Raw genomic sequence first — 23,813 nt, forward strand, 5'->3', positions numbered from 1 at the left:
TCAACCATTTTTGGGAAGAGGACAAAAGATTTTGTCAGATAATGGCTCATTCTGGACCCAGGTTTAGTCTCCAGACTTATTAATTTACTGTATGATGTCATTTTTACACACATTCACAGTCAATTGTCACTGACATATGTTTTACCCCAACATATAGACTAAGGCTCCATTACCCCAGTGAGTACACAGTTTGACCATCAAAAAAGACTTTATCTTGGATCTCGTGTTGTACTTTTAATTGGCTGACATCTCTGATTTGACTTGTAATGGTTTCAAATTTAGTCAATTACCTTATCTGATTTCACAGTCTGTCAAAATATTAATACCAGATTCTCCAGCTAATGGTTTAAATGCTGGAGTATACTATAAAGAGCATTACTTTTTACTTGGTTACAGTTAGGAAAGGATCGTTATTGGTAAAATGTATGGCCATACCATTACTGTCATAACATATTTGCTTTAAATTTACATATCTAATACAAATTTTATTTACCATTTTGTAAGCCTCATAATTATTAGCATAATTGCCTAGGTCAAATAAATTCAGCATGGCATAGACATAATATAAACAGTGATGAATAATAAAAACACATAAAATATGAGTTTTTGCATCTTTTATGAAAACTTTGAAATATGTCTCAGGTGATAATGCTACGAGGCTAACCATCGTATATATATATATATATATATATATATATATATATATATATATATATATATATATATATATATATATATACAAACAATGACAATGTATATACACACCGTCTTTGAACAGATTACAAGGCTGTGTAGCCTTCTTTGTACAGAAGCACATACAACCTTGTGAACCACTATAGCCATGCCGATGGTTGCATTGATTTCCACTGATTATTGATGGCACTGAAAGGCTCTGCAGCTGCAGTAGTTTGCAAACAAATGCAGAATAACCGATGGTAGGTTAGCATGGCTGAATGAGCCTTATTGTTCAAGTGAAAATCAATCACAACAAATCAATAAACCACTCACTGCTTTTTTAAGACTGAAGCTATTTAACAATGTTACTTTCTGATTTGCAAGATAAATTATTTCACAATATATTTTAACCAACAACTTAAATAAACTGTTAAAAAAAAATCCCTTTTGTATTATTCCTGAAAAATTTATGATGGCATCAGCTACATGTAGAAGTAACTGAATGTTTTTAAGTACCAAATTTTTTGTTAGAATGGAAATACATCAACACATGTGACACCTTGGTGATTTTTGGTGAGTGAGATGTAAGTAAAGAGGATTTTTATGTGTTGACAAGAAAAATAAATCATCACATATTCCTAATCTAAAGTAAAGTAGCTGTGTGACTGATGATAACAGCCAAACTTCAACAGCTCTCTTTATGACCTCTGAATTTCGCTCCTGCCCGCTGCTCACTCTGCCAGTTTGGGAATCCCCCACTGCTAAAAACCTCATCTGCTGTTTGGACAGAAATAGTGCAAGCAAATCCTCTGAGGAGTTCAGAGATACATAGATGAGTGTGTGTGTATGTGTGTCTTTCTGCATGTGTGTTGGTCGGACTGTTGGAGAGCATGATGGATGATGGGGGAAAAGGAGCCTGACCTGTAGATACTCTGTCACCAGGACCTGTTAGACCTGAGCCAGCCCACCCAGAGAAAAGTATCACCAGCTTCTGTTTGACAAATCACCTTTAACCATAAAGGCTTCTATTATTTTAGACATCACACATATTTGTGACTAATTAATCCTTCATACAGATTTATATACTGTATGCTACGGTTATGGCAAAAATAGATGCGGTAACAAGAAATGGTACATTTTATTGTGTCTATCTTATCTATACAACCCCTGATAACAAAGAAAAGAGCCAATACATTTCCCTCTCTGCTAGATACATGAGTAAAAGTCACATCAAATAAGGTTACTGGCCAGTAACTTTTATGGTTCAAATTAGTGTTTCTCAGAAGGGGGTAGTGAGCAAAACGGCCGCCTCTAATGCTGCCTCTACAGGAAGAAGAAGCCTATAAATTTCTGTTTGCCCTTTGCTCGGCTATACAAGACATAAGACAGCTTTTAGATGAATCATACTCCCTTTCTGCTGCAACAATTGCACGTTTGAGATATTTTTTGTTAGATTTCTAGTTTCGTCGTGAGAAGCGACAAGAGCTTTTCTTAATTTAGGGGAAGAATTCAAGATCAAAGTAAACATCGGTAGCTTTCTGAAAGCCTTGCTGCTCAAATTTGGAGTTTAACACATGAATCCCACGCAATTTTTCTGACATTTGACATGAGCTTTGTGAACAAGCAAACTGAAACAGAGTGTCTGGGATACTGCTAATGGTTATTCTGACAGCACTTCTCCATAACTTGGGGGCTGTTTTCTGAATCAAATAGCTTTTCAGTAGCTTGGCTTTTTCATGATTGTGTGATGCATCAGCTTTCATGTAAGCCACATCTTTCCACAACTGAGCTCTAGTTCAGTAAAAGGTTCTGCTGTAGAGCTCAAACTTAAAAGGATCAACATATGACTCCGGTCAGTGCACCTCTGTGTCCTCCTTACGATGGTGACATCACTGTCTACATCCAAGCTGCTGGTGGCGTACACTGTATAACACTGTGGATAGGACAAAAGCTCCCCCCAGGTGAAGCCAAAATTTTTTATCACGACTCCTGGCGACTGGCTGGAATAGCTGTCTTAAGTCTCGCCTTCATTACAACACTCACTTTGTTTCCAGGTATGGGCTCTGATGTATTCGGAAATTGTTTATTTGAAGATGTCAATAGCTCCATGGAGTCCATAGAGCCAAAGACTCTACTATAAAGGCTCTGTATTCACTTCTAACTGGCCTCCTTGGATCTCAGGTGTAATATGTGACTGGAGTCTGTAGCTCTGGATCCAGAGAGTGGGTGATTTTTATCTGGAGTTGTGTTTTTTGCTTTAAGCTTGTGATCCTTGTATTTTCTATTTTATTTTAATTATGTATTTCTGGTATTTGTAAACAAATTTTTGTATGGGTATGTGAATTTTATTTCCCTCACTCTATTTTTGTATTAACAATATGGATGTCTACTTTTCTAATGAAAATAAAAAATAATTAAAAGAAAAAAAAAAGATGGTCAGCTGATGGCTCTGTTGACAAATCTCAGGTGTGGATGGATTAGAGATGGAGTAGAGATGAAACAGCAAGAGGAAGCAAATTAAACACACATGACCTCTTTACCTTTCCATAGACATTAGCTTATGCTTTAAGAGAATACAAAAACCTGTTCTACTCTAGACTTTGACCAGAGGGCTCTTTGAAGGGCTATTCTAAGTTAAATGTGTGTTTTGGATAGCTCAAGAGATGTGATATAGTCCTGTGGCTTCAACCGTATTCATCAAGGCAGGACTTTGGCATCACATCTCACAGCTGAAGGGGAGATGGAGGTGCAGTGTTTTTAACGATATATGGGATTTTTTCAATTTTTTTGATCGATCTTTGGTCAGTTGACAGAATGTTTACTTAAACCGGTAAAATGTGCTTTTTGCTACATTCTTGTTTTTCTAGCTACATTTCTGCAAGGTAGCTTTAGTGCCATGAAGTTTCATTTAAAGAAAGGTAGCTGAGCTTAATACATTTTACATGTAACTTGACCAGAAGTGTTAAACTGTCACTCAATGTCTTAGACAGCTGCATGGTTCTTATATTAAATGGCCCTAGAAATAAACATACACACTTATTATGGCAAGTTCAAACCAATGTTGTGTAGAGCTGAGAAAACATGCTCACAGATGTGTCTGCTTGTTGGATGTCTTTATGATATGAATGTAAACATTTACAGTTTCAGATCAGGAGGATTATTTCCCCTTTTCAAGCTGAGTGCAGACAAGAGAGTCCAATTGAGCAAGACATCATGCAAATCCAAGTGAAAGCATAAAATCAAACTCTAGTTAACTTCATTTATATTCTCTTTGATGCTGCAAGAATTGAACCTAAAAGACTTCCATAGGAAAAACCCAGTTATCTTATCCCATATACTGTGTCTGAGTATTCTGATAGAAGTCTCATATATGATCTAAAACATCAGTCATTCCTATTAAAATGAGAGTGGACCTCTGCTCTGCAAGAAGGAGAGGCAGAATTAAAGGCAAGTCTGAATTACGTGACGTGATTTCTGTTTGTCAGATCTTTGCATGTTTGCCAAGTAAGGCGAGGGAGGATTACTTCTGCAAACTGGAGTTGTCTGCTTTTCAAAATGGAGCCAATATTTGAGATAAACGGTGTTCCTGAAAATTTCGAGGAGGGAATTAGATAAAACAATCATGGTTAAAAAATACTAATGCATGTTATTAATAGCAGAAAAACACAGCTGTGCGCCAAAACAACCACTGCAAAGACACGTCTGTTGAGAAAGGGATTATAGAGAAACAGATGTTATTCACACTTCTTAAGACCATAAAAAACCTGGCGTAAGATTGTAAGTGAGCACATATTTTTTTTCCTCCATGTAACCTTATAAAAAATGTAACAGTCAAAGAAACTGACGTCTCTCATTCCACACCAGTGTTTTGTCATTAATAATACCTGATACTTCAAAGGTTTGATGCTGCAAATTACTGCATACATGGTAGGCTGTGGAAACTGATCCTGATACAGGAGATTCTGAGGTCAGATGAGGCTCACAAGCACGTACTTCCCCATCTCTGGAGCTCATTAAATATTCTCTTTTCTCCTCTCTTGTTTTTCACTACAGCCCTTTAACCAGCAGCTCCTTCTCCTCTCTACTCCTCCTGCTATCTTGATGATATAGTCCTGTACTCGTACTTGTGAGAGCGGCTGGTGAGCAATTGCTGAGGGAATCAATGACTCTTAACTCCATCTCCTTCCGACAGATATTTCCAACTTCAAGGTCTTAGCGTGGTGCTTTTGTTTGAGCCCAGAGCCAGACGAGGCTGAAGGACCTGCACAGGCTGTAAAGTTGTCTTTATCATGGCAGTGCCCCCTGTTTGACCAGCTGGAGTCATTATGCAGAGCAAATGAAAAAAAGAGAGGCTGGTTTGTGCAGGAATGCTGTTCAAATGTTCGATATGTTAGCCATTTGAACAGTTTAGATAACAGTGTTGTGCTGCGGCTGCAAGATTGAGCAGTTTGCTGAATAGCTCTGGGGAGAAATGTGCGATAGACCTCGAGCACTACATGCAGAAATCTCACTTTGCATGCTTTCTTTTCCTGCAAGTCATTTCCTTGGTGTTGACAATCAAGGACTATCTTTGCCAGCAGATAACAAGCCTAAACCTTTGGAGTCATGCTCGGAGATACCGGCCCATCACACTGAACTAATACCAATCCCTTCTTTTCCTCACACTCACACAGTCCACCATTTGCTGCAATGCAGAGGCAAGGCAGCGCTACTGGACTTGTCTTATCCCCTCAAAGATGATCACACCCTCTTACCTTCAGGAAGATGTCACCACAGCACACAGCAGGGAGCGCTGCTGAACACTGACCCTTTGAGTGTGGCTGTGCGCATTTTTAAGGAGGATTCAGCCGAGTATGAAACATGTAAGGCTTATGATATTCTGTAATTGGATTTCCAAGAAAGCTGGTGACAAAGTCCCTCACACACCACTAATCCTCCCAATCAGCACTGCAGGCCTAAAGCACGCTCCTCGTCTTCTTCACAGATGAGTATGGAGGAAGGGTGGTGAGGGAAGTGAGAGGGGGATCGCAGATGAAGAGGGGTGTGGATTTGCAACATGACCGCATAAAGACGGACGGCCACTAAAGGCGTTCCTATGTGTCCTCCTCGCACACAATGTCTAACTACAATCGCGGTGCTGGGAGGCAGACAGGGAGACAGGGGGAAAGGAGGCAGCAGTGCGCTCGGGTACAGCTGCGAAAAGGAGCAAGGGAGACAGGAGGGTTCAACGTGTCAGACCACAACAGCAAACATTCAAACTGTTGCTGTCAGAAGTGGTCAGGGACTCTGCCTTCATGGCAAACAGGGGGGATTAGATCTGCTGCATCACAGGAAACAGTTCACTTTGAGTCCCCAGGAAGTTGTCTTCAAGAAAAGGAGACAAAAGGAGAAAACACCCAGCTTTATCAAAGAGGTCCTTAAAGGAGATGCATTGAAATTATTCATCCTGACTGCAGAAGAACTGGGTCTTTCTGGGTAAAGATTTGTGGTGATGTTTCAGGTAAAGAGTGCTGCACCTGACTGACTTGTTTTGAATCCAATTGTACACAGCAGGGGATGTACTCGGCAGCTGAAAACCTCTCCTGCTCCATTCCTTATTTGGATGATTGAAAACAAAACAAGCACACAAACTTTATGGATGTCATGCTGGCACATATATTTTTCCATCACTGTCAAAACTCTGGATTGTTTGTCCTGCCCTCCTGTATATTTCATTCTAACCCTTTTCCTCAGTCATGCTAAAATGAGTTTCCATTTGTCTTCTCCTGTTTCCTCCTCTTCAAGGCAGGGCAGCAGGAAGTCTTAAAATTTCCATATTACAGTTGAAGTGTGACCATCTGAGTTTAATGCTTCCTGACTGGCCATTTCTATCCTTCAGGGAGATTTGGGATATTTTATGCACATACTAAGCTAGGAGTGTGCCTCAGAGCAGGGAGGACTATCTGCCACTATCATGAAGTCTTCTTCCTACACATGTAAACTAAGCCGTTGCCCCCGGTGTTGCTAATCAAATTACATGTCACAATTTATATCCTATGGTCATGGAACAAAGCAAGCCGATCCATCGAGGAATTCACACTGACTCCAATTTTAAAACCCTGAATTTTAAAACAGCCCCTCTCCAGGACCAAGCTCTCCAATCTTTCTCTGGGGAATAATAGAATAACTCAATGAGCACAGAAGATAGGAACAGTTGTTTAACCTTGAGGACATCACTTAAAGATACCCCCTTCTCCTTCACAGCCTCAATCCAAGCTTCCTCAAGTACGAAGAGTCCAGCATCACTTTTCATCTTATTAGTGCCCTCTCTGAGATGTGGTCCGCCCCTGAATGATAATGCCAGAGGTGGGAGAGAAAAATTAAAAACAAGAGGCTGGGACAGCGAGTGAGAATTATTCCTAAATATACCAGAGCCCAGCAAACCCCTTAAAAAAGCCGTGCCCACCTTTCTTTTCTAAAGCAAATTTTAACATAAAAGCCAATAAAAATTTCCAGAAGTGAGCTTCACTTTAGAGCCTATTCTTGCTGCCATTTGAGAAATAAAAGCAAGAAGTTTCAAGCATTAGATGAAAAGAAGTGCCTCATTTTATTCTCACTGGACCTTTCATTGTCTGGATAAGTGCAGGGCAGTGACGCCAATAAGAAAATTTCAGTCTAATTTGGTGCCAGTCTGATATCTCGTCTGATAAGGTCACTGAGCTGCAGTGGAGAAGAGTCAAAGAGAGCCCCCGCTCAAAAGATATCAGTCTTTACAGAGACACACGCAGATGGAAGGGATCAGCTCGGTTGACCGCATAACAATAGATGATACTGCAAGAATAATAACAGCCAGTTTAGTAAATGAAGGCTTATGGATGCTTTTATACTTAGTCACATTCACACCAGTCCTCTTACACTGATGGCAGAGGCTGCTTTGTGAAGCATCCATCAGTTTCAACTAAACCCATTCAGGCTCAGCCACCAGGGCTGGTTTGGGGTTGGGTGTTTTGCCCAAGGATGGGCCTGTGATCAAACCCCCAACCTACTGACTGATAGACAACCAACTGAACCTCTTAGCCACAGCTGCCCTCAAACAACAATATACAGATTTTTAACTTAAAGTTCAGTTAACTCAATTTACAGTTGGGAATATTTTTTTCATTTTTCTCTAGTGATACCTAGATTGCACATATTATTTGATATCATTTAGCCAAATTTGTTCAAAATTTTTGGATTCTAAAAATTTTCTGGCAGGGCACATCACTGATGAAGCTGTTTTTAAGGTGCTCACAACTCTAACATCATACACTAGAGCTCAGCTCAATGCCTCAAGGAACAATACGTAGAAAATGAAACATTCAGCAGTACCTAGCTTTTAGATTCTAGATTTGCACCCGCTCCCTGGCTCACCCCTCATAGGTAAATTTTCAGTAGCTTTTGAAGGGAAAAAATCTCCTGTGTGAATGACAAAAATGATCCTGTAATGGTCAATTTTTTAGTATCAAAAACTGTTATCAACACGAATCATTATGTACGCAACAATCACTCCCTTCTGCCTACAGCCTATACTAGTCTGCCCATTGTATTCCATTTCTTCCTAGCCTTCTCAGCTCAGCTAAATCCCTACAAAATCCAAAGCTGCTGCTAATGCCACTGCATAACATCTTTCCAGTGCTCTATCCATTTTAAATCCAAGCAAACATTAAGTAAACCGAGCACTTTGAAAACTAAAACAGTCACCGCTGAGGAAGGCAAAAGTGTCGTAAGATGACTAATGTGAAGTTGCAACACTGAGTACCAGTAAGAGGAACTGTTATTGAAAATTGAAAACAGCTATGTGGGGACTGCCACCAATCGACACAGGCCCTAAGACTAAAAGATATCAGGTATTTTGTCCCCTTTCTTAGCTTCTACTTTGTTGGGTTAAGTGATCTAAAAGACAGACAACTTTATTAAAATAACAAAACTCTAACTGAAGTTGTGATAAAAAAGAGAAGAAGAAGAAGAAGAAAGAAGAAATAATAGCTAAAAATAAGTATATTTATATGAAAGTTTAAAAGAAATGAATTTAAAAATAAAAGATGGATGGATGGCAGTCAGAGTCAGAGTAGGCAGAAAAGATGGGTTTTGATTGTCAATGGCCAGTCAATGGCTACGTTTACATGTAGTCAATATTCAGGTTAACGTCAATATTTCAGTTTCTGAAACATTCAGAGTAACCTGTTTACATGCATGAGCAAACAAGGTTATTCCTGTTTACATGGTATCCTGATCAAAACAGCAACGCATGGAAAACAACTCAACGCACGGAGGACGTCTTGACACAATGCGTGTCATTTCTACTTCTTGTTCCTGTATCCATGGCAACAGCAGCAACAACAACAGCAGCAGCACGGCAGAAGATGAATGAAGACCAGGGTTCCTTGCAAACAGAAAATGCCCAAAACAAAAATCAATGTTCCTCTCTATTAGGGATGGGTACTGAATTAGGTACTTATATAGGTACCAACCAAATTCTGTCTAAAGAACTGAGTACCAATTCATGTAGAATCAAAAGGTACCATGTTTAGGTACCTACTGTGACTATGAGGGAGTGGAAGAGTAGGTAATTTTCCATGAACACAGCATTGCAAGGTTAAATACTAAGGTATAAATATGTTAAATTGAAAAAAGTTTATACTTTACTATTAAACAAATTGATATTTTTTACCACATAAACACAAAAAAGTACTGAAAATTGGTAACGTTAAGTACCAGTACTGATTGCCAGGTACCGAGCATCAGTACCATATCATTTAAAATGTGAAAGGTACCCATCCCTACTTTCAATGGGGATATCCATAGGTGACCAAATATTCAGGTTACAAAAGGAGTAACCCAGGGGTGATTTTCAGTTTTTTTTTAAAAAAACGGAGTATGAGCATATTCCGTTTTTTGAAAATGCTTATTGGTGTTTACATGGCTGTGCGCAACAAGATATTGCTAGTATTCCGAATATGAAATGTTTAATGACTGCATGTAAACGTAGCCAATGTTCAGAGGCTAGGGGCACAACTGTCTGGATGTTATTAAACTATTCCCAGGTTGTGGTAAATGAGAGGGTAAAATTACACCTTTGGGTAGATTTTGGTCTCTTAATAAATTCATCCTTAGATGGATTGCAGAAACAAGATAGCCACCATGCTACTTCTCCAGATGGAATTTCATTCTGCAACAAAATTCTGCATTACATCTTATATTTGATATCACTGCAGTGCATCAAAAGAGGTCAAAAGGTTTGCCCTGAAATAACCTCTAAAACTGGGAGAGATATGCTCACAGACTTTTTTTCCAAGCTCTGGCCACTTGAGAGCAAATTCCAAACTTAAGCTTCTTTATGCATAAAAGAGCCAAAGTCTATCCCCTTACAGCTTAGAGATGAGAATATAGCAGCAGCAGCCACAATGGGCAGAAGGAAAATACACTGCAGTGGGTGTTGAAAAGAAAAGCAAGAGCGCTTGGTTTGATTTCTGTGTCCTTGACATTTATAAAATAGATATGTTTTACAGTCATGGAGTTCACCTAAAGTATGAAAGCAAGGTGCTGTTTGGCCTTAACCACTACGTGTACTCTTTGTGGAAAGTCAATTCTTGGTGGACATCAAGCTACTCAGATAACTGTTTTCAGAGCTGTTCATCTCTTACCAAAGCTCACACATCCTTAGACAGCGTATTACAGATATTCAGCTGGCTTCAGTGCGGTTTAAACGGCAGGTAGGTGGAAAGATGAAGAAAAAGATACTCCACTTTGTACTTATAATCCTGTACACTTCACACACACAGGCAAACACAAACACAGTGTGTGGTCACTTCATCTTCCCATCTTCAGCCCTGCAGCTCCCTCTCTCTTTCCATCTTTCCTCTCCTCTCATAAACATAGCTAAGCCAGTGAACTCTCCCAAGTGCTTTTTCATCATATTCTCGCACTGTCAGGGCTGCAAAGGGCATCGGCATCTGAGAGAATCTTCCCCATTGAGGCCCTTTTTGGAATGGATTCCCTCCAAACGGCTCCTTTTCATTCTGCAGCTGCGATGGATTAGCTCTGTCATGGGTCCAGATGAGGTTTGCCTTCCTGATCTGCAAGCCATGCCGAGGAAAAGGAAAAAAAGTATCTACAAAGCCACCACGCCGGGAAGATAAAGACGGAAAGGAAAAATAAAATTAAAGGACGGGAATTGTGCCAGCGGCGACCCAATGTTTGATGATGGAAACACTTCAATATTTCATCACACAGTCATGCATGGACACACATACACGGACAGTGGCCTGGGAGCAACCGCCCACAGGTTTTATGAAGCCATGTGTGAAATAGCAAGAGCCACACAACGGCACTCTCCGAATTAACCAATGGAGGAAGAAACAGAAGAGGGCCATGGTTGAACGGGCACATCATGTTCACTTAATTCTCACTCATGGGGATAGTGAGCGCTAAGGACAGGAGTGCTGCGGTAACGTCAGACTGCACCGCTGCGTCACAGTTTAACTCTGCCACACCTGTTAGTACATCGCCTCGGTCTTGGTCTGGAAATTCTAACAGACAGCGAAACACTGCTTCCTTTTGGTGAGGGTCAGGAGAACAACATGGTCATCTGGGTTAGCGTGATCATCACAGCACTCTACAGAATCTATTCTGCAAATTCAATTAAACTTGCTCACTAAATATGAATCGGGTTACAAATAGAAGCATGTTGGAGCTTGTTATGTTGACTGCATGCATTAAGTTATCTGGTCTGCTTGGGTTTCCTCTCCAGGCACGCAAGTAGAAGTTTCACTTACAGCACATCAATCCACATGTGTAGTCTAACTTGTAACAGTTGTCACTAAAGCCACGTTTGTCCACATTATGTCTTTCATTACATAAGATTTAGTTGATATTCACCACAGATGAAATTCACAGCAGTGCTAGGCGTCTTTACATCTCTGTTTCACTGTGAGGAATATGCTAATATCATTTTTTCCCCTTTCACTCTCCTCTCCTTCAGCTTGTATGCTAGAGTGCCCGTACACTAGTTTCACAAGGTTATGATGCTTCAGTGGCCCCGGCGACTGTGAACTGTCATAAGCAATCAGTTATGATGGAGCCCTTGTTTCTGCACAGACATGCAGCTTTGGCGGAGCTCTGCTAGCGACTGCTTTCTTTTGATGCGGGCCAAAAACGTGCGGATCAATCTGCTCGCTCGGCAGAAGGGGAAGAGAGCTGGAAGCTGGAAGCCCTGTCACACCGTGATCCAATATTTACTACTTTGGAGAGAGAATCGTGACACTCCCTGTTGATGTTTTGTATTCATCACAACAACGCCCTCATGCCCTCGTGTCCTCTCTAGTTTTGACAGGAAATATGCTTCACAACACGCATTTAGAAGAAAACCACAACAACAAACAGCTGATAGCTTTGCCAAGTGGACCCAGAAGACTACGCTCCACACAGGTGCCAATTAAAGCTTTCTGCGGGTTCCTCGAGGCAATAAGAAACTCAAAAGTGTCTCTTTCATAAGCTGCCTGACCTTGGTTAGGACAATGCAGTCCGCAGCTCCTTTAAGGAGGACTACAGATTTCTTTTTTTCTTCTGGACCCACTGAAGCCAGGCCAATGCAGCAACTTCCAATGAGGCACGATGCGGATGTGCTATTCCAGCTCAAGTAGGGGATTACTGATTCAGTGATTATGGGTATTGAAGGGGAGTCTAGTGAATGGCCAAAAGCTAGCTGAGTGTGACTGCAACGACTGCGGGAACATAGCTGTAATGGGCTTTGTGGGAGAGATTAAATATATATAAAAAGAGAGAGATAGAAATGAGAAAGAATGGGAGGGGGGCGCAAAAGGAAAAATGCTGACTGCAGTGTCAGAGATCTTTACAAGTGATAAGTTTTAAAAATGCTCTGCTTTTCTTCCTCTCCTTTCTTACTCTGTCCCCGCACAACTGGTGCAGAAAGGTAAATGACATTTTTGGAAATGATAAATAATCTCTTTCCCCCTCTCCTTGAGAGGTTTTGCTTATTGAGAAAACAAAATGGAAAGCAGCCATCGCATGGAGCAGAAAGCTGGCAGACACATTCGCGATACACCTGAGATGAATAGTTCACAAAAGCAGTTTTCCTCCCTCTGTTCATTTGCCTTAAAATGCAGCACATGTTCAGGCCTAACTCTTATCACAACCAGTTTTTCCTCACGCAGAGAGCAGCCACCCATGTGTCTAATACAGCGCTAAGATTTTGTGTGTCTCCTCCTGTGCGGTCCCTCACAGGGTTTATCGCTTCTTTTATATGGTCAGCCGGCTCCTCTTGTTCATCACAACGCAGCGCAGATACCATCTTCAATAACACAACACAGACTTAGCCTGTCATTGTTGACTTATAGTTCAGAAACCGCCCCATTATTTGAACAGTGCTGAACAGATGTGCAGGGCCTGGATGGGCTGTCATGTTGCATCACGTCTGCTGAGGAGGAAGAGGGCTTGATCTACAGCTTGCATTCAATGGTTTGCAGTAAAGCTCATATGTGGGTCAGTATTGCACAAATTATTGTGTAACCAACTCTTGGTTGGCTGGTTAATGGCAGCATCAGGGTTTTTATTGCTCAGCTGAGGCATACATTGTTTTTATAGTTTGGCTATCCTGGAACTACTGCAGCATGTATCATAAAAAGCATCAGTTATTACTTTGATACGATCCTACAGTATATACACTGACCCTGTATTTGCTCTATGCTGCGCCTGCAGGCTCAGCTGTAGGGTGAAGAAATCTTAAAGATACCACGACAATCCCACCAGTTTTACTTTATCCTAATCCCTTTTCTCACTTACATTAACCACGTTTGCAGCGGCGTATTGAGCGAGAGATAAAGAAAATCAATAACAAATCCAATGATCCCAACATCCCAACAGCTGGATCGAGCACAAACACAGAAATCTGACAACTTTCAGGGCAAGAGCAATCTTTAAAGATTCTGATAGAAATCTTTCATGTGATTTACTGATCTTCTGGATAAAAAAAAAACTTCCTTGATGTGCCCTATATGCAAGCTTTTTTTCAAAAATAAATAAATAAATAAAAATAATCCATAGCTTCTGCAATGTTTGTGAAAGATATATGGAGATTTAGAGCCACTGCAGCAGAGAGGGAGGAAAAGCTGTTGTTTTATCAAACAACATCTGCCAGCGCCATTGATTCCAAGACAAATAACACTCCGACAGCAACACTTCTCCTCAGGTTGGGTTTATGAGGATCTTTTGATATACTGATTAAAAATTCATTGTGTTGAATCTGCCTCGGAGTGGGTTCTATGTTTTCTGCATCTCATTACTGCTCAAGCCTTGTGCCTGGCTTTAGAATAAATAACTAAATAAATAATAAAAAGATACATCAGAGGGCATCTAATGGGCAGAAAATTATGTCAAAATAATGTCCCCAGTGTAGGTTTGGTTTCTGGAATTCATCTTGTTTATGAGTTTGCTGTGTAAAAAAAAAAATTAACCTTATTGCACCAAGACCAACAGCATCAGCGATGGTGTTGCGCCAGTGAGGCATTGAAAGTGCAGGAAAAGTAGAGTGAGTTTAAAGTGTTTCATCAGTGCCTAACTTGGCAAAGTAGGCACTGCTCTTCCTATTTTGTAGGAGTAGTTAACAACAAGACATTTTGGTCTTGTGGAAATTTTGACTCCTGGTGCAGTTTTCCAAACATAACAATAACTCCGCTCAGCATTATAGTATGTGACTGTATCTGACAAAAAGCTCCACCCTTCTATGCTTCATCACAAGTAAGCCGTCAATCATCCCCTCCTCCCCTTCCTCCTCTCTCCCTCTCAGGGGGCCTGCGTTTCCCAGAGCATGTGACCTCATCCCAGGCTGTTACTGTAGCGCTCATCTGACTGAGACCCACATCCAGACATTTCATCAGGCCTCAGAGACCGCCTGGCATGCTGGCCTCAAAACCACGCCATCATGTTACCTTTCAGTGGCTCGTGCTCCTGATGGCCTTTTTGCACCGTCATGGTGCTCATCAAAACGACTCGATGCTGCTCATTCTCTACATTCGCCATAAATCCTCCCTGGGTGTATCTCAAAAATGGTATTTTCCAAAATCATGTCTGCTGTTTGCAGAAAAGAGGCACAGGGTGAGCCTGCGATATTTTCACCATGACCTTTACTTTGGAGGAATGATGAAGTGTGTCATGGGAGCTGTAGTACAAAACTGCAAGATTTACTCGGTAACAAATGTGAAGAGAGGGAGACAGGTTGTGTCAATCGATGCATGTGTGACTGAATACGCCTACAGTGTAAGTGTGTGTTTATGTGTGTGTTTTGTGACTGTGTGTGTCATGCACACAGATGCATGCATATGCACATGACATAAACAAACCTCCATCTGTGCCTCTAACACAGCTGGACTGTGATGGCATGTCCCAGTACAACCCCCCCCCCAATCGCCTGCAGTCTCCTACTAACATCCACAAACACAAACAGACACACTCTTGAAACAAGAAGTCTCCAAAACGTTCTTTAATCAAATTACTTCTCCTCTTGCTTTCTCCTACTGCAGTCTAAGTCTATCCTCTCCACCCTCTCTCCCCCTCTCTGTCTCCCAGCTTCCCCTGCCATGTTTCCCTGGTCACACCTTTCAAGCTGAGTTACAGCCTGCGAGGCGCGCAAGTGAGGCACTACTACAATCACCTGAGGAGCTTCTCTCGCCCATAGCCTGTCTCTGTCAGGCCACGCGTTGCAAATAAAAAAAAAAAAAAAACACGTCTCCTTGTCGCTTTGTTTACCATCTTTTCACACAGCACCAACAACTACTTCCCCAAAAGCTACGCTCAAGAATGCGTGGGGTGATTTGGTGAGGGCCCTTTGTCACTGCTTCACAGCATATGCCATTTGCCACATGTGCTCAGTCATAGCGAGGGCCGCCGGTCACTGTTGGTGTTTCAGGGCAACAGAAACAAAGCTAGCACTCCCTGGGTGGGCGTAAAGGTCAGTGGAGTAGATGTTCCTAAGGATGTGTCGTGTCTGGAAAACAACTAGGCCTCTGTACTATGCAGTGAGTTTTTATGACATCCTTGTTTTCATGAATGTTTGGTATGCCACATTATCTTAATCCACACATCTACTGCAGTTTTCTGACCTAAGAGCTGAATAAAACAAGTAGCTGCTCAACACTTTTTAATCTTGGAACATTAGCAACAACAATAATAATTCTAAAAGGTTATCTATCTTTTTGAACTCTTAAGTAAATAAAAAAAGTTTTATTTTTTAATATTGTGTTTGTAAAGGGATCCTACATGTAACCATGATCTTGTTGTTTACATATGAGATCAGCTGTTAGCAGCCTTTAGCATGTCAATGCTAACTGGTGCCAAGCCTGATGTTCCCCATGAGCTGAAGAGAAGGAGGTGAGGGCAACGTGCTTGTATTGCAGTGTGAGCTTGGAAGAGGAAGACACTTTAAAGACACCAACGTCACATTAGAAGAATTTCACCTGCTGTTGGCAGACAGGACAAAGGGGAGCGAGGCTGTAAAGACCCGTGAAGAAGGCCAACTTAGTCCTGGAACCAAAGGAGGTGGAGGCTGACAGGCCATGCTGCTGTCTCTGATGGACATTTTCCTTTTATTTGACACATATAACATTATTCTATTTCTATTCATGATTTTTTTTCGCACTATAATTTATCATACATACATATTGTTTTGCTGCTGTGACTCTGAATTTCTAATTGGGAATTAATAAAGTACTCTGTGTCATATTGTATTGTATTGTATTGTGTAAAAACAGGTATTTATTTTTGGCTGAGACAGAGAGGAATGACTTCAATGCAGTTGCAGTAAAAATGTAGCTACAGCCAACAGCAGTTTAGCTCAGCCTTACACAAAGACTGGAAACACTGGAAACAGCTAAGCCTGGCCAAGTGCTATGGTAATGACAACATGTAAAGCCGCGTTTCCACCAAGCAGTCCAGTTAAGTTCAGTACGCTTCGGCATGGTTTGGTACAGTGAAGCCTGATCCTGTTTGCATTTCCACACAAAACTGTGCCCTCTCATGGTAGGTGGCATACAAGCCGGATGCTGAAAGCCGCAGCTGTTAAACAATAGCGTGGTCCTGTAGCAGCGTGACACAGTTTACCCCGCTAATAAATCCAATGAAGAAGAAAAACGTAACACAGTAAACTAAGAGCATAGACGGAAGACATGAAGCATTTCGTCCTCTCTGTGATTGGCATGAAGCTCTTTGATACAAAGTGCAATCAAACTTTGTTTTAGATAAGACTGTGTGCCGCTAGGAGAAATACAGCTGCTGTCGGGGTAAGTGACGATTCTTTGGACCAATCTGCAGTGTTGTAGCTCCACCTTCCAAGAGCGGATCAGTTCAGTCTGGCACCCATACGAAAGGATCCCAAAAAGTTGGACAGCTCGTCTCAGTTATTTGGGGATCTGTCTCGGGATAAGTCAGTGGAAACACCGCAAAATGGGTGCTGTACCGAGACAAACCAATCCGGTCTGCTTGGTGGAAAAGCGGTTTAAATGTATGTTGGTTGAGCAGCACCCCTAAAGTTTAAGCTCAACCTGTAAAAAGCCAGTGAAAAAGAAAAGACTCAAAGAGGCTCGCCAGACTTGCCGTTGACCCTCTGAGAGTTTACCTCAGCTTTACTTAACCTTTTTTGACAAAAATATTCCAGACTACCTTTAAAACAAATTTTTCCCCTGAAATTATCTTCTTTCTTTCATATAAAAAACGTTAATAACTGAGCTTTAGCGGTGCTGCAGAGTTTGTAAACTCTCTAACCAACAAGTTAGCCTCTTCCTTGTTCAGTCTTTGTGATAGGCTAGGCTAGGCTAGGCTAGGCTAACAAAACGCAGTCCCCAGCTTCTGATTTCTGACAACTTAAACAGCTGCCTATTTCTTTTTATTTAACTACACATAGGTTTTAGCTATCCCTTAAAACCTGTATTCCTATCCATATATAAAATGACACATTTAGCTCATGCTCTGCTTCTCTGCTTCTCTTTTCTGTTTCTGTATGTTTGGCTGCCTAGCGGTCTCCCTTTTGTTTTTCTATTTTCTTGTCTTTCAGAACAGAAAAAGACCTCACAGTGGATTGCGTTTCATCCTACTTTCCCCCGTCCTCTTGGAGCAGAGCTGGTTTGCCTACAGTAGCCAGCGGCAGCATGAGACGGTGGCTGAACAGTGCAGCCAAAGAAACATCCGCTACAGCCAGGTTTTAAAGACCTGGAGAATTCAATAAAAGAGGGGCAGGCACATGTAAAAGGCTGGCAGAGGGGACACAGACCATTAGCTTAATGACAGAATGAGGGATGAGGAATAGGGAGATGAGATTCAAAAGCCAAGCATTGCAAGATTTGCCTTTAACAGGAATCAAGGCGAGTAATCTAATAAAAAGCGTGGCAAGGAAAGGCAGAGGGGGGCCTGATGTTTTTCCCCCCTCAGGTAAAGGCAGGAGAAGAAGAAGGGTAAACAGCAGAGGGAAAAGGATAGCAGTGTCATTAAGCTGGCTAGCCGTGACCATCAGGAACATTAATGCTGTCTGCTTTGCTTTCTTCAAACTGGTACCCTCTTTCTTTGAACTGCTCCGGTCTTCTCGGTGAGCATACCTGACTCACAGCTCCCAGAGCCATTATGGACCCCGCACCGGTAATTACACGTTTCACAATTTCTGATGTCACTTCAAAGCAACAACAGTCTTTTGCCACCAAAGGACTCACCATGCCTCTGCAGTACAAAGCCCAGCCTTGAGGATTACTGAAGACACACATTGTTTTGCTGCCGGTCACTAATTCAATTAATGGCATAAGGATTTAAAGTGACTTAAAAGAAATGGTTTTAACATAAGACAGAACCTTCATCTCTCCCAAAAGGAGCCCAGAATTTGCTCTGTAAAGGAAATCAAATTTAAGCAAGTTTATGTGAATTACTGTATGCACTTTTTGTTGCTCTTTAGTTTTTATATTACTACATTATAAGGATGTGCAGAAAATAAGAACCTTAGGCAAGAGGCGCTGCGTTATATGTGTCAAACAAAATAAAATGTGCACACAAAAGCTCCAACAACTGAAAATAAAGATTGAGGAGTCCAGACAAAACAAAAAAGTGCTGTCACTTCAAAAAAATCTGCAAGGCCACAGCAGCCACAACCCATCTTCATCAAAGCAGCAAACCTGACTGAGAATAGATTTACTCCCCAAACCCACATAAATGCCACTTTCATAAAATCTTAGTTCACATTGCTGCATCATAAAACGCCGTGTTATTGCTGACAAAGACATGAGTCATCCACATGGGGCTATTGATGACAAAGTAAATTTGAATGTCCACTAAATAATTGTGACAGCTTGCAGAACAAACAACAACGCTGACAAATCCAAAAGTCCGCACACAGGAGGTCTTCACTCACCAGAGGCAAAGCCTCAGCGGCCTAGAAGTCAGCAGATAAGTGATATTTAATAACCGTCATCTCCGTTTTGTTGGCTACATTGGGAGAGACAATCTGAGGTGCTTGTGGACTGTTGTGAGCTCAGCATGAGCTGTCTGCCGTTTGTGAGCTCAGCTTGACGAGAGTCTCAGGGCACTACCTTGAGTAAAAAAAGGCTCAGATCGCACGTTACACAAATCAGGTAGGAAAGGAAACTGCAGCTTGGGCTCTTTTAAAAGCTGCTTTCTGCTGAGAGCGTTGGGATTTTTTTTTTTTTCTTACAATTAAGTGGGAGACTTTTAGCGTGAAAAGAGTAAAACTTCCTCCAGAACAAAAGCAGATCAGATTAACATGCACATCAAAGCAAAAGAGCTGTCTGGACCAAAGATATTAACAGTACTTCACTTTCACTCTCCTGTCTGCATTTTTAGCAGTACAGGTTCCTTGTACATGGAGTTCAAGTCAGTCCAGCGACAGAGCTTATGATGGAGATGCTGAAACATGGCAGCGAAAAAGAAGAAACGGGGCCACAGCTCCCACAGGATCCCCTTCCTCTCACTAAAGCTCTGTCTGCCCCTGAATTTAATTAGATCCTGATATCAAGCCTCTCCCTCCTATGCTTCCCTTCCTCTTCAACATGCGTGAAATTGCACAGCACTATCTATTATTTATTCACTCTCATTTGCTTATTGTTTCTTGTGGGTGCCTCCTTCGTTAGGGCGCTTGCTCCTCTGCTGCCTGTGATATGACGCTCCTCTTCATCTCCCTCACCACTCAGACCCACCTCCTCTGCAGGTCTGAGCCTGGCTCATTTGCAGAGGTTGGTTGGTTGGGGAGCTATGGATTTTTTCCCCCCCTTCCCCTTTCACCCAATGACGGCACGGTGAGGTGCTATGAGGGCTGGGTGCTAATGAGCTGACTCTGCAATGCTGGGGGAGACGCTTTGTAACACGGGGGGAGCATGCAGGGATGCTTCGGCTGAGGGAGAGTCAGAGGGGCCATTATGAGCGTGCCACACTAAGGTTAGTGGGACTTGAATGCACTGGACAGACCGAGCCGTGGGTCTGCAAAGTTAGGCGCTGAGCTGAACTGGACTCATCATTTAAAGTGACATTGTGAAATGGCATTCTGCACTCTATTTCCTCCACTTGTGTCCACTCAGTCTTCACTGATTTCAAGAAAGTGCAGCCGTGGGGGGCAAAGGATCAGGGGGGATCAGCAGTTGCACTGTTTGCAACTGTGAACACCCAATAAGACCCATAATGCATTGGGAGAAATTCATGTGTTTTCTGTCATAGAGAATATAACAATTTATATATTTTTGTCTTTACCCAACACTGAATCTATTACGCTGAAGAAATAATAAATAAAATGCAATCAGGTTAATAATTCTCGTGCTTCTCCACATCTTGGTTCCATACAAACATTCACATTCATCAAATAGCCTGTGCCACATAGTTTGTTAAACTGGCTGTGTTTCCACATAGAGGCCAGCATGTGGTGTGTTGACAGGAGACAGGAGGAGTGGCATTTAAATTTTTGAAATGACCACTGTCAGACTCAGACTGGCTGAAATGCAGACAAGTGTAGAGTGTTCCTATATGTGAAAAAGAAAAAGTGTGGGGGTATTCTGAAGTGGAAAACTTGTGGAAATCTTTTGCTTTGAATTAAGGAACACTGTTACATTGATTTTATTCATGTTTCTGTAATCCCCATAGGAACTTGGTGAAGCAGTGTGCAGCAGGATGAACTTGACTGCCTCCCTGGATTGAGATGTAGCCCCCATAAGCTCCACATACCGGATGAGTTGGACATAAATAATTCTGCTCATTCTGCGTGGACAGCAGTGCTGGAAATGTGGACATGACCGAAATAGAAGCACACTTACACGCATGGGTGACCGAAAAGCTGTTAGACGACTCGAGGTTGTCGACGTTGTAGTTGAGGTGGAAAGGCTTCTCAGTGGTGTTTTGGTTGGTGTTGTAGAGTTGGACAGCGAACCTGAACGCGCTGTGCTCCTGCACCGTGGAACGCATGAACAGTCCCCCTGGAAGAGATGAACAAACACGATTAGACAAAGATTTTACGGGCATATCCGGTCATTTCAAGCCCCTGACAGCTCTGAGCCTAATTCCATTCAGTGGGGAGCAACTCTTGTGTGTCCCGCTGTAATACAAAGGAGGCTCGTTGTCATATGAAATAACTATCATGAATTTTCGACCGTGCGCCGGTCTTCAACTCTCCACATCGAGCAGGGAAACCGGCCGTCTCTTTTCTTGCTTGATTTAAACATTTTTACAGCAAACACTTATAACTAGGCATCCAAGACTGTGTGTGGCTTTAATCTACATGGTTTGCCATAATCAGCGGCTTTAGGCTTGCAGCAAACGGGAAATCAAGTTAGTCTCTTAATTGCGCAGAGCTCGCGCTCCGTCCGGGTATCTTCCGTACAAAACTGCAATCTTGCATTTGTTTTCACCAGACAAACCAAACAAATCTGCATGATTTGGACAAAAGAAATCACTCACCGATATTAATCTGATTGGGAAATCCTGCGGAGGATCTGTCAAAGAGCCACAGTAGGAACAAAACCACGCGTTGTGCCATTTTTCTCCGACCTGTCTGTTCAACTCCTCAAAAGGGTCTGTCTGGGCAGATTCATAGGTTCTGGATGGAATCCGGGCGCGATGGAAATCCAGTGGAAAGATGATGGTCGCTCACAGTGCACCAATTAGGTTCATTGAGGTGCAGCCCAGCTGCAGAGCAACTAAGAGAGAGGGAGAAGGGGGGAAGAGAGAGCGAGAGAGGGAGAGTGAGGAGGAGGAGAAGGAGGAGGGGTGGGCCGGTGGTGGAGGGGGGAGACGGAGCAGATCTGAACTCCGATTGGACCCCGTCGCCGCGTGCCAATGTTGGTCAAACTTGATGTGACGTTAAATTAAAACAGCCCCAGCACGCTGGATCAGACGACGGCTCGGAATACACGCTGCACTTGTCAATATTAGCCTTCTGTTGGCCGAATCAATAGAAACACTGCAATCTCAGGTGGCCAATGACTCTGAATGAATGACCAGGCCACCTCCAGCTGCTGCGGCATCTCCAGGATCCGGCGTGCGTGCTCCGTGTGACGAACACAAGGAGAGCTGCGGGGATGTTCCACAGTGTGGTCATCTCTGAAAACTTTCTGTGTGCCAGTATCCATATGTGCTTTTCATTTAATCTGCAGTCCGATGCTGTCCACCCGAATCTCTAGAGTGAGAGAGGAAACAGGGATAGAGGAAATCAATGTCTGATTAAAAGTTACAAACACATGATACCTTGAGACTCGTGAGCACGTGTTAATGAGGGAGGAGGAAACAAGGACACAGAGCTGTCTATGGTCCTGAAAGTGCCTGAGTCAAACTAAGTAAGCTTGTGTTTCTTTCATCACTTTAGAAATTATAACATAGCTACATCTAAATGTATACCTTTCTCTGGAGGTTAGAAACATATGCATCTCATTTTTATTTACTTTAAGTTTGCCTCTGTCTCTAATGAAACATCTATCATTCCTGTGATTGTGCCTAACAGAGGACAATTAAGGGATTACTGGCCCATTTATCACCCTCGGCAAAGCGCTTTGAAAATTGAGTTTTTAATTGCATTGCAAACAGCTAAGGCTTCCGCTATTGATACTGCAGTGCACTGGGGTCTTTCAAACAGATGAGGACTGCGTGTCCATGCTGGAAACTTTCAAGTCTTAGTAATAAAAAATAGCTCTGTAGGGATATTTCAGCTGCTTACTCCAGTATAAGGCAAAATAATGATTAGCTTCTGTTTATTTTCCTCACCTGAGTTGCTCAAGTGGGATCATGTGCCTGAAGCTGTGCTGTTAATCATTCACGTCAGTCAAGTCCTGCTGTGGTCTGACCCACTCATCAGTGGAGGAGATTTCTTTTCCAAACGGGGTCAAAGTTGATCTCAATTCCCACACCTAAGCGGCTCTCTTGGGATGAATTGGAAATGATTCTCATTGATTCTCTACTCTCCTGCTCAGCCTTCATGTCAGAGTCCTCATATGTTGGTTTGCATGACCTCAACAGCTGATGTCATAATGAGCAATGTCAAACTGTGACCCCACCAACTCCTCTGCTCTGTTATTTCCACCATGTCTCATCATCACACCTGAACATGAGACACTGATAGTCATTTGAGTGCAAATAAGAGGCCACCTGTGATGTTAAATTTGTGAAAATGTTGCATAAAGCAATTAATTGAAAGCCTACCAAAGGAGTGATTTGCTTTGTAATTTACAGGACATGCTGCGTCTCAGTGTGAACTCAGCTAATCATGCATCATTTCAAACCAAACCCATAAAGAAAAATCATTTTAGGCAACAAGCGGAGCTGTAGTGTTTGAGATAAGACCTTGATATAATTGATATTAAATGGTGACGCTTCTGCTGCATTATTTCCAATTAGGACATTTCAGCCATGCTGCATTACCCTCCAGGCTCAAACCTCTGCAGGAATTCAATTTAGTCCCAAGTGGGAAAAAAATCTCAGATATGATCTATAAGAAAACAAATAATTATATGATATGCCTTTTTGGATTTGAAAACCGCTCACAGGAGTGTTAGCGGAGCAGACGAAATGAAAAGAGTGAAAAATAGATGAAAAGATGTAGCCTTTTATCTCATGATGATGATGATTCACAGCCTATAGCT

General features: G+C 42.0%; 1 protein-coding gene across 3 annotated transcripts in view; it reads right to left on the reverse strand.

Annotated features, from left to right (window-relative positions):
* LOC141793988 (glutamate receptor 3) overlaps positions 1-23,813 on the reverse strand; it is a 142,566-nt gene that overhangs the window by 78,128 nt on the left and 40,625 nt on the right. For all 3 annotated transcript variants that reach the window (XR_012598452.1, XM_074674906.1, XM_074674905.1), the window contains exons 3-4: positions 21,640-22,357; positions 21,000-21,158 (exon numbers count right to left, since the gene is read on the reverse strand). Coding sequence is in view for 2 of the 3 variants with exons in the window: in XM_074674906.1 (XP_074531007.1) it covers positions 21,000-21,158; positions 21,640-21,718 (238 nt within the window). In the remaining variant the exon portion in view is untranslated. The remainder of the gene's footprint in view (positions 1-20,999; positions 21,159-21,639; positions 22,358-23,813) is intronic.

Source organism: Halichoeres trimaculatus, unplaced genomic scaffold (assembly GCF_033239565.1).
Source record: "Halichoeres trimaculatus isolate MK-OKI-2021-1 unplaced genomic scaffold, fHalTri1.1 fHalTri1_scaffold_7, whole genome shotgun sequence".
Taxonomy (NCBI): domain Eukaryota; kingdom Metazoa; phylum Chordata; class Actinopteri; order Labriformes; family Labridae; genus Halichoeres; species Halichoeres trimaculatus.